Below are 14,791 nucleotides of genomic sequence, written 5' to 3'. Positions count from 1 at the left end.
TAGTATTATATTTACCTTACCAACAGTATTATATAGTATTTTGTTCCCTACCAATAGTATTCTATATTATATTCCTTACCAACAGTATTATATATTACACAGTATTATATAGTATTATGTAGACCTTACCAACAGTATTATATAGTATTTTGTACCTTACCAACAGTATTCTATACTATATTCCTTACATACAGTATTATATATTACACAGTATTATATATTATATAGTATTATATATACCTTACCAACAGTATTATATATTGTACAGTATCATATATTATATAGTATTATATATACCTTACCAACAGTATTCTATACTATATTCCTTACATACAGTATTATATATTGTACAGTATTATATATTATATAGTATTATATATACCTTACCAACAGTATTGTATATTATATTCCTTACATACAGTATTACATATTGTACAGTATTATATATTGTACAGTATTATATAGTATTATATATACCTTACCAACAGTATTGTATATTATATTCCTTACATACAGTATTATATATTGTACAGTATTATATATTGTACAGTATTATATATAGTATTATATAGGTGCAGTTGATTCAGCAGCCCCAGTGCCGAGAAGGCGAAGTGTTCCCATGTTGAACCATTTCATCTGCCAGAAGCTAGAACTCCGCCAACCCGGCATGGCCCAGAGAGCAAATCAAATGCACCTACAGGTCTACACCTGGCCAATCAGAGAGCTCAGATCCACCGCGTCTGCACAGTTTCCTCCAGCTGTAAAAACCATAACTAGAGAGCGAATCAGCGAACACAGCAAAGAGAGCTGCTGTTTTTAGGAGTAAGTTCATGTTTGAGTTGTTATTCAACACTTTCGACACTTTTATATAAGCCATAAAATGCGCGTTTCTCCCTACTCCGCTACAACCAGCACCGTTGAGTTTAGTAAAGGGTTTCCGATAAGGTTGCGTTGTTATTATTAACGGTCTTGTCTTTTTTTTTAATATCGATGAATATTTCACTTTCTCTGTTCATTGAAGTAACGACATGAATTTGGTGCGTGAGGCTGAAGGAATGCAGTGATACTTGAGTTTCACCATCAGCTGGAAGACGGGGTCCTCCCTTTTCTCAGCGGAGAGAGGGCGGGAGGGGGGGGAGAGGGAGGGAGGGAGGGAGGGAGGAGGGAGGGAGAGGGACGGTGAGTCAGGTGTGAGGGAGATAGGGGAGAGAGAGGGAGGGGAGAGGGACAGTGAGTCAGGTGTGAGGGAGGGAGGGGAGAGAGAGGGAGGGAGAGAGGGAGGGAGGGGAGAGGGAGGGATGGAGGGTAGAGAGAGAGGGAGGGAGGGAGGGAGGGAGGGAGGGAGGGAGGGAGAGGAGAGGGAGGGAGTGAGGGGAGGGAGGGGGACAGTGAGTCAGGTGTGAGGCAGCCTCTCCACTGCTCCCTCCTTCCCCTCAGACTGACCATCAGCTGGAAGACGGGAGGGAGGGAGGGAGGGAGGGAGGGGGAGAGGGAGGGGAGGGAGGGGAGAGAGAGAGAGGGAGGGAGGGGAGAGAGAGAGAGAGGGAGGGAGGGGAGGGAGGGAGGGAGGGGAGAGGGAGAGAGGGAGGAGAGGAGAGGGACAGTGAGTCAGGTGTGAGGGAGATAGGGGAGAGAGAGGGAGGGAGAGAGGGAGGGCGGGGAGAGAGAGGGGGGGGAGAGGGACGGATGGAGGGTAGAGAGGGAGGGAGGGAGGGAGAGGAGAGGGAGGGAGTGAGGGGAGGGAGGGGGACAGTGAGTCAGGTGTGAGGCAGCCTCTCCACTGCTCCCTCCTTCCCCTCAGACTGACCATCAGCTGCAGACCATCAGTCCAGTAAAAAACGACTAAGCTAATTATTATGCTCCCTCTCACAGTTAATACAACACATGATCAGTAACCAGTGGGATCATATACCTACAGTACCAGTCTAAAGTTTGGACACACCTACTCATACTATGTTTTTTCTTTATTATGACAAAACTATGAAATAACACATATGGAATCATGTAGTAACCAAAAAACTGTTAAACAAATCCAAATATATTTTTTATATTTGAGATATTTCATAGTAGCCACCCCTTTGCCTTGATGACAGCTTTGTACACTCTTGGCATTCTCTCAACCAGCTTCATGAGGTAGTCACGTGGAATGCAATCCAATTAACAGGTGTGCCTTGTTAAAAGTTAATTTGTGGAATTTCTTTCCTTCTTAATGCGTTTGAGCCAATCAGTTGTCTTGTGACAAGGTAGGGGTGGTATACAGAAGATAGCCCTATTTGGTAAAATACCAAGTCCATATTACGTCAAGAACAGCTCAAATAAGCAAAGAGAATCGACAGTCCATCATTACTTTAAGACATGAAGGTCAGTCAATCCGGAAAATGTCAAGAACTTTGAAAGTTTCTTCAAGTGCAGTCGCAAAAACCATCAAGCGCTATGATGAAACTGGCTCTCATGAGGACCGCCACAGGAAAGGAAGACCCAGAGTTCCCTCTGCTGCAGAGGATAAGTTCATTAGAGTTACCGGCCTCAGAAATCGCAGCCCAAATAAATGCTTCACAGAGTTCAAGTAACAGACACATCTCAACATCAACTGTTCAGAGGAGACTGTGTGAATCAGGCCTTCATGGTTGAATTGCTGCAAAGAAACCACTACTAAAGGACACCGATAACTTGCTTGGGCCAAGAAAGACGAGCAATGGACATTAGACCGGTATGGAAATGAGTCCTTTAGTCTGATGAGTCCAAATGTGAGATTTTTGGTTCCAACCGCCGTGTCTGTGATATGCAGAATAGGTGAACGGATGATCTCCACATGTGTGGTTCCCACCATGAAGCATGGAGGAGGAGGTGTGATGGTGTGGGGGTGCTTCATGGCTACCACAGCATTCTGCAGCAGGACATTAGGCCGGTGGAAATCTGTTCTTTGGTCTGATGAGTCCAAATTTGACATGTGGTTCCCACCCTGAAGCATGGAGGAGGAGGTGTGATGGTGCTTTGCTGGTGACACTGTCTGTGATTTATTTAGAATTCAAGGCATACTTAACCAGCATGGCTACCACAGCATTCTGCAGCGATACGCCATCCCATCTGGTTTGCGCTTAATGGGACTATCATTTGTTTTCCAACAGGACAATGACCCAACACACCTCCAGGCTGTGTAAGGGCTATTTGACCAAGAAGGAGAGCGATGGAGTGCTGCATCAGATGACCTGGCCTCCACAATCACCCGACCTCAGCCCAATTGAGATGGTTTGGTTTGAGTTGGACCGTAGAGTGAAGGAAAAGCAGCCAACAAGTGTTCAGCACATCTGGGGACCCCTTCAAGACTGTTGGAAAAGCATTCCAGGTGAAGCTGGTTGAGAGATTACCAAGAGTGTGCAATGCTGTCATCATAGCAAAGGGTGGCTACTTTGAAGAACTTAAAATATCAAATATATTTTTATTTGTTTTAACACTTTTTTGGTTACTACATGATTCCATATGTGTTATTTCATAGTTTTGATGTCTTCACTGTTATTCTACAATGTAGAAAATAGTAAAAAATAAAGAAAAACCCTTGAATGAGTCGGTGTCCAAACTTTGAACTAGTATTGTAAGTATTCAGAAAAAAAAACAATTTAATATCACATTTCCATAAGTATTCAGACCCTTTAACTCAGTACTTTGTTGAAGCACCATTGGCAGTGATTACAGCCTCGAGTCTTCTTGGGTATGAAGCTACAAGCTTGGCACACCTGTATTTGGGGAGTTTCTCCCATTCTTCTCTGCAGATCCTCTCAAGCTCTGTCAGGTTGGATTGGGAGCGTCGCTGCACAGCTATTTTCAGGTATCTCCAGAGATGTTAGATCGGATTCAAGTCCGGGCTCTGGCTGGGCCACTTAAGGACATTCAGAGATTTGTCCCGAAGTCCCTCCTGCGTTGTCTTGGCTGTGTGCTTAGGGTTGTTGTCCTGTTGGAAGGTGAACCTTTGCCCCAGTCTGAGGTCCTGAGCGCTCTGGAGCAGGTTTTCATCAAGGATCTCTCTGTACTTTGCTCCGTTCATCTTTCCCTCGATCCTGACTAGTCTCCCAGTCTCCGCCGCTGAAAAACATCCCCACAGCACGACGCTGCCACCACCATGCTTCACCGTAGGGATGGTGCCAGGTTTCCTCCAGACGTGATGCTTGACATTCAGGCCAAGGAGTTTAATCTTAGTTTCATCAGACCAGAGAATTTTGTTTCTCATAGGCTTGAGAGTCCTTTAGGTGCCTTTTGGCAAACTCCAAGAGGGCTGTCATGCCTTTTTACAGAGGAGTGGCTTCCGTCCGGAGTCTAAATACTTTCCAAATGCACTCTGGATGTAGTGGTCTTTGACACCCGTGTTGTCCTGTGCGATCTAAGGGTTGTTCTCTGCCTGATTGACATCTGTCTCAGGGTGTGTGTGTGTCTCAGGGTGTGTGTGTGTGTAACACAGTAAGGCAGAGTGTGTGTGTGTCTTGGGGTGTGTGTGTGTGTGTGTTTCTTGGGGTGTGTATGGGCAGATAGATGTTCATGTATTTGGTTTCACCCTGTGTTCTTGTGCTACCTGATCTCCCCAGCTCGTGTGTGTGTGTGTGTGTGTGTGTGTGTGTGTGTGTGTGTGTGTGTGTGTGTGTGTGTGTGTGTGTGTGTGTGTGTGTGTGTGTGTGTGTATGAGAGAGATATCCTAGTTCCTGTTCCAGAGCTCACACGGGGGACAGTGACACAACGGAACACAAAAATAACGACCAGCGGAACATCAAGACTCTAGAACACAATGTCTACGTTCTAGTGTTCTATCTAGAATCTTTCTGTCTAGAGTGTTCTGTCTAGAGTGTTCTGTCTAGAGTGTTCTGTCTAGAGTGTTCTGTCCAGAGTGTTCTATCTAGAGTGTTCTGTCTAGAGTGTTCTGTCTAGAGTGTTCTGTCCAGAGTGTTCTATCTAGAGTGTTCTGTCTAGAGTGTTCTGTCCAGAGTGTTCTGTCCAGAGTGTTCTGTCCAGAGTGTTCTATCTAGAGTGTTCTGTCTAGAGTGTTCTGTCTAGAGTGTTCTGTCTAGAGTGTTCTGTAGCTGGGCTGTGGATCACAATGGGACTCCGCAGAAGAGGATTGTAGCTAGGCTGTCTCTGTTATTTAACGAGTTTAATAATTAATCCGTTGGTTGGAGGCAGCAGGGCAACATGAAGACTGTGGTTCTACTGCTGTGGATCAGCTGCTGGATAAATGGTGAGAAAACCTCTATCATGTTGTTAATTAGTATTATAGATGGTGAGAGAACCTCTATCATGGTGTTAATTAGTATTATAGATAAATGGTGAGAGAACCTCTATCATGTTGTTAATTAGTATTATAAATGGTGAGAGAACCTCTATCATGTTGTTAATTAGTATTATAGATGGTGAGAGAACCTATATCATGTTGTTAATTAATATTATAAATGGTGAGAGAACCTCTATCATGTTGTTAATTAGTATTATAAATGGTGAGAGAACCTCTATCATGTTGTTAATTAGTATTATAGATAAATGGTGAGAGAACCTCTATCATGTTGTTAATTAGTATTATAAATGGTGAGAGAACCTCTATCATGGTGTTAATTAGTATTATAAATGGTGAGAGAACCTCTATCATGTTGTTAATTAGTATTATAAATGGTGAGAGAACCTCTATCATGTTGTTAATTAGTATTATAAATGGTGAGAGAACCTCTATCATGTTGTTAATTAGTATTATAGATAAATGGTGAGAGAATCTCTATCATGTTGTTAATTAGTATTATAAATGGTGAGAGAACCTCTATCATGGTGTTAATTAGTATTATAAATGGTGAGAGAACCTCTATCATGGTGTTAATTAGTATTATAGATAAATGGTGAGAGAACCTCTATCATGTTGTTAATTAGTATTATAAATGGTGAGAGAACCTCTATCATGTTGTTAATTAGTATTATAGATAAATGGTGAGAGAACCTCTATCATGTTGTTAATTAGTATTATAAATGGTGAGAGAACCTCTATCATGGTGTTAATTAGTATTATAGATAAATGGTGAGAGAACCTCTATCATGGTGTTAATTAGTATTATAAATGGTGAGAGAACCTCTATCATGGTGTTAATTAGTATTATAGATAAATGGTGAGAGAACCTCTATCATGTTGTTAATTAGTATTATAAATGGTGAGAGAACCTCTATCATGTTGTTAATTAGTATTATAGATAAATGGTGAGAGAACCTCTATCATGTTGTTAATTAGTATTATAAATGGTGAGAGAACCTCTATCATGGTGTTAATTAGTATTATAGATAAATGGTGAGAGAACCTCTATCATGGTGTTAATTAGTATTATAGATGGTGAGAGAACCTCTATCATGTTGTTAATTAGTATTATAGATAAATGGTGAGAGAACCTCTATCATGTTGTTAATTAGTAATATAAATGGTGAGAGAACCTCTATCATGTTGTTAATTAGTATTATAGATAAATGGTGAGAGAACCTCTATCATGGTGTTAATTAGTATTATAAATGGTGAGAGAACCTCTATCATGGTGTTAATTAGTATTATAAATGGTGAGAGAACCTCTATCATGGTGTTAATTAGTATTATAAATGGTGAGAGAACCTCTATCATGGTGTTAATTAGTATTATAGATAAATGGTGAGAGAACCTCTATCATGGTGTTAATTAGTATTATAGATGGTGAGAGAAACTCTATCATGGTGTTAATTAGTATTATAAATGGTGAGAGAACCTCTATCATGGTGTTAATTAGTATTATAGATAATTCATTCTCTCCTCTCCCCCCTTCTCCCCTCCCTCCCCCCATCCCCCCATCCCCTCCCTGTCTCCCCCTCCCTCTCCCCATCCCATCCCTCTAACCCCTCTCCCCTCTCCCCCCTCCCCTCTCCCCTCCCTCTCCCCCCCCTCCCCCCTCCACCATCTCCCCCCCCTCCCCTCCCCCTCACCCCCATCCCTCCAGTGTGTACCAGTGCCCAGGGTCGTTATGCCCAGAAGCTGCTTAACGACCTGATGGAGAATTACTCCAGTGCTCTGAGACCAGTGGAGGACACAGACAAGACCCTGAACGTCACGCTGCAGATCACCTTGTCTCAGATCAAAGATATGGTGAGGACTCACTAGACTAGACCATCACCCAGTCTGTCTCAGATCAGAGATATGGTGAGGGCTCACTAGACTAGACCATCACCCAGTCTGTCTCAGATCAAAGATATGGTGAGGGCTCACTAGACTAGACCATCACCCAGTCTGTCATCACTCTGTTCCCGCTGTACGGCAGGGCCCTCCAACCCTGTTCCCGCTGTACTGCAGGGCCCTCCAACCCTGTTCCCGCTGTACGGCAGGGCCCTCCAACCCTGTTCCCGCTGTACGGCAGGGCCCTCCAACCCTGTTCCCGCTGTACGGCAGGGCCCTCCAACCCTGTTCCCGCTGTACGGCAGGGCCCTCCAACCCTGTTCCCGCTGTACTGCAGGGCCCTCCAACCCTGTTCCCGCTGTACTGCAGGGCCCTCCAACCCTGTTCCCGCTGTACTGCAGGACTCCACAACCCTGTTCCCGCTGTACTGCAGGGCCCTCCAACCCTGTTCCCGCTGTACTGCAGGGCTCTCCAACCCTGTTCCCGCTGTACTGCAGGGCCCTCCAACCCTGTTCCCGCTGTACTGCAGGACTCTCCAACCCTGTTCCCGCTGTACTGCAGGGCCCTCCATCCCTGTTCCCGCTGTACTGCAGGGCCCTCCATCTGTGTTTTTAATGTAATATGTGCAGTGTATCTGTAATGTCTCTAGAGGGCAGCAGGTGGCAGCAGTGGATTGTAATGTCTCTAGAGGGCAGCAGGTGGCAGCAGTGGATTGTAATGTCTCTAGAGGGAAGCAGGTGGCAGCAGTGGATTGTAATGTCTCTAGAGGGCAGCAGGTGGCAGCAGTGGATTGTAATGTCTCTAGAGGGCAGCAGGTGGCAGCAGTGGATTGTAATGTCTCTAGAGGGCAGCAGGTGGCAGCAGTGGATTGTAATGTCTCTAGAGGGCAGCAGGTCGCAGCAGTGGATTGTAATGTCTCTAGAGGGCAGCAGGTGGCAGCAGTGGATTGTAATGTCTCTAGAGGGCAGCAGGTGGCAGCAGTGGATTGTAATGTCTCTAGAGGGCAGCAGGTGGCAGCAGTGGATTGTAATGTCTCTAGAGGGCAGCAGGTCGCAGCAGTGGATTGTAATGTCTCTAGAGGGCAGCAGGTGGCAGCAGTGGATTGTAATGTCTCTAGAGGGCAGCAGGTGGCAGCAGTGGATTGTAATGTCTCTAGAGGGCAGCAGGTGGCAGCAGTGGATTGTAATGTCTCTAGAGGGCAGCAGGTGGCAGCAGTGGATTGTAATGTCTCTAGAGGGCAGCAGGTGGCAGCAGTGGATTGTAATGTAGAGATAAAACTGTTAGTTATATAACCAGGAGGTCAAGTTTCATCTGTCCTTATCTTTTGTACGCGTGTGTGTGTGTGTGTGTGTGTGTGTGTGTGTGTGTGTGTGTATGTGTGTGTGTATGTGTGTGTATGTGCGCGTGTGCATGTGCGCGTGTGCATGTGTGTGTGTGCGTGCGTGTGTGTGTGTGTGTGTGTGTGTGCGTGCGTGTGTGCAGGACGAGAGGAACCAGGTGCTGACTACCTACCTGTGGATCCGTCAGACGTGGTTTGATGCGTACCTGAAGTGGGACAAAGAGGAGTACGACGGTCTGGAGGTTATCCGCATCCCCAGTAACCTGGTCTGGAGACCTGACATAGTGCTTTATAACAAGTCAGTCTGGATCTCTCTCTCTCTGTCTGGAGACATGACATAGTGCTTTATAACAAGTCAGTCTGGATCTCTCTCTGTGTGGAGACATGACATAGTGCTTTATAACAAGTCAGTCTGGATCTCTCCTCTCTCTGTGTGGAGACCTGACATAGTGCTTTATAACAAGTCAGTCTGGATCTCTCTCTCTGTGTGGAGACCTGCCATAGTGCTTTATAACAAGTCAGTCTGGATCTCTCTCTGTGTGGAGACATGACATAGTGCTTTATAACAAGTCAGTCTGGATCTCTCTCTCTCTGTGTGGATACCTGACATAGTGCTTTATAACAAGTCAGTCTGGATCTCTCCTCTCTCTGTGTGGAGACCTGACATAGTGCTTTATAACAAGTCAGTCTGGATCTCTCTCTGTCTCTTTCTGTGGAGACCTGACATAGTGCTTTATAACACGTCAGTCTGGATCTCTCTCTCTGTGTGGAGACCTGCCATAGTGCTTTATAACAAGCCAGTCTGGATCTCTCTCTCTCTGTGTGGAGACCTGACATAGTGCTTTATAACAAGTCAGTCTGGATCTCTCTCTGTGTGGAGACATGACATAGTGCTTTATAACAAGTCAGTCTGGATCTCTCTCTCTCTGTGTGGAGACCTGACATAGTGCTTTATAACAAGTCAGTCTGGATCTCTCCTCTCTCTGTGTGGAGACCATACATAGTGCTTTATAACAAGTCAGTCTGTATCTCTCTCTGTCTCTCTCTGTGGAGACCTGACATAGTGCTTTATAACATGTCAGTCTGGATCTCTCTCTCTCTGTGTGGAGACCTGACATAGTGCTTCATAACTAGTCAGTCTGGATCTCTCTCTCTCTCTGTGGAGACCTGACATAGTGCTTTATAACACGTCAGTCTGGATCTCTCTCTGTCTCTCTCATTCTCTCTGTCTCTGTCTCTCATTCTCTCTGTGTCTCTATATACCTCTATGTGTCTCTATGTACCTCTCTATATACCTCTCTGTTTCTCTCTCTGTGTGTGTATATTTATACTGTGTCTTTGTCTCTGTGTGTCTTTGTGTGTCTCTGTCTCTGTGTGTCTCTGTCTCTGTGTGTCTCTGTGTGTCTCTGTCTCTGTGTGTCTCTGTCTCTGTGTGTCTCTGTCTCTGTGTTTCTCTGTGGGTGTCTGTGTTTCTCTGTGTGTGTCTGTGTTTCTCTGTGTGTCTCTGTGTGTCTCTGTCTCTGTGTGTCTCTGTCTCTGTGTGTCTCTGTCTCTGTGTTTCTCTGTGTTTCTCTGTGTGTCTGTGTGTCTCTGTGTCTGTGTCTCTGTGTGTCTCTGTGTGTCTCTGTGTGTCTCTGTGTCTCTGTGTCTCTGTGTCTCTGTGTGTCTCTGTGTCTCTGTGTCTGTGTGTGTCTGTGTGTCTCTGTGTGTTTGTGTGTGTCTGTGTGTCTCTGTGTGTCTCTGTGTGTCTCTGTGTGTGTCTGTGTGTCTGTGTGTCTCTGTGTCTCTGTGTGTCTCTGTGTGTAGGGCTGATGAGGAAGCGTCTGGTCCAGCAGAGACCAACGTGGTGCTGCGTTATAACGGGGAGATAACCTGGGATATGCCCGCCATCACCAAGAGCTCCTGCGTCGTGGACGTCTCCTACTTCCCCTTCGACTGGCAGTGGTGTAACCTCACTTTTGGTTCCTGGACATATAACGGCAACCAGGTACACACACACACACACACACACACACACACACACACACACACACACACACACACACACACACACACACACACACACACACACACACACACACACACACACACACACAGTATATATACACACACAGTATATATACACACACACACACAGACACACACACACACACACACACACACACACACACACACACACACACACACACACACACACACACAGTATATATACACACACACACACACACACACACACACACACACACACACACACACACACACACACACACACAGTAAACACACACACAGTAAACACACAGTAAACACATACACACACACACACACACACACACACAGTATATATACACACACACACAGTATATATACACACACACACACACACACACACACACACACACACACACACACACACACACACACACAGTATATATACACACACACACAGACACACACACACACACACACACACACACACAGTATATATACACACACACAGACACACACACACACACACACACACACACACACACACACACACACACACACACACACACACACACACAGTATATATATATATATACACACACACACACACACACACACAGTATATATACACACACACACACACAGTATACATACACACACACACACAGTATATATACACACACACACACACAGTATACATACACATAAAGAGGAATTTACATATGCATATACACACTATAAATATATAGGTATACATGTATGGTATAATACACACTTTAAATATATATATATATATATATATATATATATATATGTGTACAGTTGAAGTCTGAAGTTTACATACACCTCAGCCAAATACATTTAAACACAGTTTTTCACAATTCCTGTCATTTAATCCTTGTAACAATTCCCTGTTTTAGGTCAGTTAGCATCACCACTTTATATGTATACTGTGTGTGTGTGGACGTCGCCATGGGGATGGACAGTGTGTATACTGTGTCTCCACGGGGATGGACAGTGTGTATACTGTGTCTCCACGGGGATGGACAGTGTGTATACTGTGTCTCCAGGTGGACATCGCCATGGGGATGAACAGTGTGTATACTGTGTCTCCAGGTGGACATCGCCATGGGGATGAACAGTGTGTATACTGTGTGTGTGTGGACGTCGCCATGGGGATGGACAGTGTGTATACTGTGTCTCCAGGTGGACATCGCCATGAGGATGAACAGTGTGTATACTGTGTGTGTGTGGACGTCGCCATGGGGATGGACAGTGTGTATACTGTGTCTCCATGGGGATGGACAGTGTGTATACTGTGTCTCCACGGGGATGGACAGTGTGTATACTGTGTCTCCAGGTGGACATCGCCATGGGGATGAACAGTGTGTATACTGTGTCTCCAGGTGGACATCGCCATGGGGATGAACAGTGTGTATACTGTGTCTCCAGGTGGACATCGCCATGGGGATGGACAGTGTGTATACTGTGTCTCCATGGGGATGGACAGTGTGTATACTGTGTCTCCACGGGGATGAACAGTGTGTATACTGTGTCCCCAGGTGGACATCGCCATGGGGATGGACAGCGGGGACCTGTCAGACTTCGTGGAGAATGTGGAGTGGGAGTGTCACGGGATGCCTGCGGTCCGTAACGTCATCATGTACGGCTGCTGCTCAGACCCCTATCCTGACATCACCTACACCCTCCACCTGAAGAGGCGCTCGCTCTTCTACATCTTCAACCTGCTGCTGCCCTGCTTCCTCATCTCCTTCCTAGGTACCCTGCTTCCTCATCTCCTTCCTAGGTACCCTGCTTCCTCATCTCCTTCCTAGGTACCCTGCTTCCTCATCTCCTTCCTAGGTACCCTGCTTCCTCATCTCCTTCCTAGGTACCCTGCTTCCTCATCTCCTTCCTAGGTACCCTGCTTCCTCATCTCCTTCCTAGGTACCCTGCTTCCTCATCTCCTTCCTAGGTACCCTGCTTCCTCATCTCCTTCCTAGGTACCCTGCTTCCTCATCTCCTTCCTAGGTACCCTGCTTCCTCATCTCCTTCCTAGGTACCCTGCTTCCTCATCTCCTTCCTAGGTACCCTGCTTCCTCATCTCCTTCCTAGGTACCCTGCTTCCTCATCTCCTTCCTAGGTACCCTGCTTCCTCATCTCCTTCCTAGGTACCCTGCTTCCTCATCTCCTTCCTAGGTACTGTTATCACTAGCATCATTATCATCATTATCATCATTATCATCATTATTATTATTATTATGGTTATTCTTGTTGTTATTATTATTATTATTATTATTGTTGCTATTGTTATTATTATTGTTATTATCATCATTGTTATTATTATTGTTATTATTATTGTTGTTGTTATTATTGTTGTTGTTGTTATTATTGTTATTATTATCATTGTTATTATTATTATTATCATCATTGTTATTGTTATTGTTATAATTATCATTATTATTATCATCATTGTTATTATTATTGTTACTATTGTTGTTGTTGTTGTTGTTATTATTATTATTGTCATTGTGTTGTTGTTATTATTATTATTATTATTATTGTTGTTGCTATTGTTATTATTGTTTATTATTATTATTATTATTATAATTTTTATTGTTGTTATTATTGTTATTATCATTATTATTGTTATTGTCATTGTTATTATTATTGTTACTATTGTTGTTGTATTGGTATTAGTAGTGGTATTCGTAGTAGTATTGGTAGTATTAGTATTAGTAGTTGTATTGGCATTAGTAGTAGTATTATTAGTTGTAGTTGTATTGGTATTAGTAGTAGTACTAGTATTAGTAGTAATACTTGTATTGGTATTGGTAGTAGTAGTTGTATTGGTATTAGTATTGGTAGTAGTAGTAGTAGTAGTATTAGTATTAGTAGTTGTATTGGCATTAGTAGTTGTATTGGTATTAGTAGTAGTAGTAGTAGTATTAGTAGTAATATTTGTATTGGTATTAGTAGTAGTAGTTGTATTAGTAGTTGTATTGGTATTGGTACTGGTCATTGTTTTGGTATTAGTAGTAGTAGTTGTATTGGTATTAGTAGTAGTATTAGTAGTAGTTGTATTGGTATTAGTAGTAGTATTATTAGTAGTGTTAGTAGCTGTATTGGTATTGGTAGTAGTAGTTGTTTTGGTATGTATTGGTGGTAGTAATAGTATTAGTAGTTGGTATTGGTATTAGTAGTAGTTTTAGTAGTGTTAGTAGTTGTATTGGTATTGGTAGTAGTAGTTGTTTTGGTATGTATTGGTGGTAGTAATAGTATTAGTAGCAGTAGCATTCACTTACTGTGGCCACTAGATGGCGAGATATACATTAAAAGCCATACTACTAAATCTACACTCCATTTGAAGAAGACAGTGCTCTGATCATTGGCCAATTGCTTGACTACTATAATATGGTGCTAAAGCAGGCTTTGGGGCAAGTAGATCCCTCTATCCATCTCTATGGTACATTCATGGTGCAAAAGCAGGCTTTGGAGTGAGTAGATCCCTCTATCCATCTCTATGGTACATTCATGGTGCAAAAGCAGGCTTTGCTAAAGCAGGCTTTGGGGCGATTAGACCCCTCTATCCACCTCTATGGTACGTTCATGGTGCTAAAGCAGGCTTTGGGTTGATTAGACCCCTCTATCCATCTCAATGGTACGTTCATGGTGCTAAAGCAGGCTTTGGGGCGATTAGACCCCTCTATCCATCTCTATGGTACGTTCATGGTGCTAAAGCAGGTTTTGGGGCGATTAGACCCCTCTATCCATCTCTATGGTACATTCATGGTGTTAAAGCAGGCTTTGGGGCGATTAGACCCCTCTATCCACCTCTATGGTACGTTCATGGTGCTAAAGCAGGCTTTGGGGCGATTAGACCCCTCTATCCATCTCTATGGTACGTTCATGGTGCTAAAGCAGGCTTTGGGGCGATTAGACCCCTCTATCCATCTCTATGGTACGTTCATGGTGCTAAAGCAGGCTTTGGGGCAAGCAGATCCCTCTATCCATCTCTATTGTACGTTCATGGTGCTAAAGCAGGCTTTGGGGCGATTAGACCCCTCTATCCATCTCTATGGTACGTTCATGGTGCTAAAGCAGGTTTTGGGGCGATTAGACCCCTCTATCCATCTCTATGGTACATTCATGGTGTTAAAGCAGGCTTTGGGGCGATTAGACCCCTCTATCCATCTCTATGGTACGTTCATGGTGCTAAAGCAGGCTTTGGGGCGATTAGACCCCTCTATCCATCTCTATGGTAGAGTATGTGGCGACTGTTGTTTGTATTGTTCTAGCTCCGGCTGGGGTTGTGG

General features: G+C 44.0%; 1 protein-coding gene across 1 annotated transcript in view; it reads left to right on the top strand.

Annotated features, from left to right (window-relative positions):
• The first annotated feature begins 710 nt into the window (after positions 1–710).
• LOC115184399 (neuronal acetylcholine receptor subunit alpha-9-I) overlaps positions 711–14,791 on the top strand; it is a 17,017-nt gene continuing 2,936 nt past the window's right edge. The window contains exons 1-6 of the mRNA XM_029745359.1: positions 711–822; positions 5,167–5,221; positions 6,978–7,123; positions 8,633–8,787; positions 10,296–10,476; positions 12,038–12,254. Coding sequence (XP_029601219.1) covers positions 5,176–5,221; positions 6,978–7,123; positions 8,633–8,787; positions 10,296–10,476; positions 12,038–12,254 — 745 coding nt within the window. The 5' untranslated portion in view covers positions 711–822; positions 5,167–5,175. The remainder of the gene's footprint in view (positions 823–5,166; positions 5,222–6,977; positions 7,124–8,632; positions 8,788–10,295; positions 10,477–12,037; positions 12,255–14,791) is intronic.

The sequence above is a fragment of the Salmo trutta genome, unplaced genomic scaffold (assembly GCF_901001165.1).
Source record: "Salmo trutta unplaced genomic scaffold, fSalTru1.1, whole genome shotgun sequence".
NCBI classification, from domain to species: domain Eukaryota; kingdom Metazoa; phylum Chordata; class Actinopteri; order Salmoniformes; family Salmonidae; genus Salmo; species Salmo trutta.
Note: the sequence above shows the minus strand (reverse complement) of the source record. Positions and strands in the feature narration are given on the sequence as shown.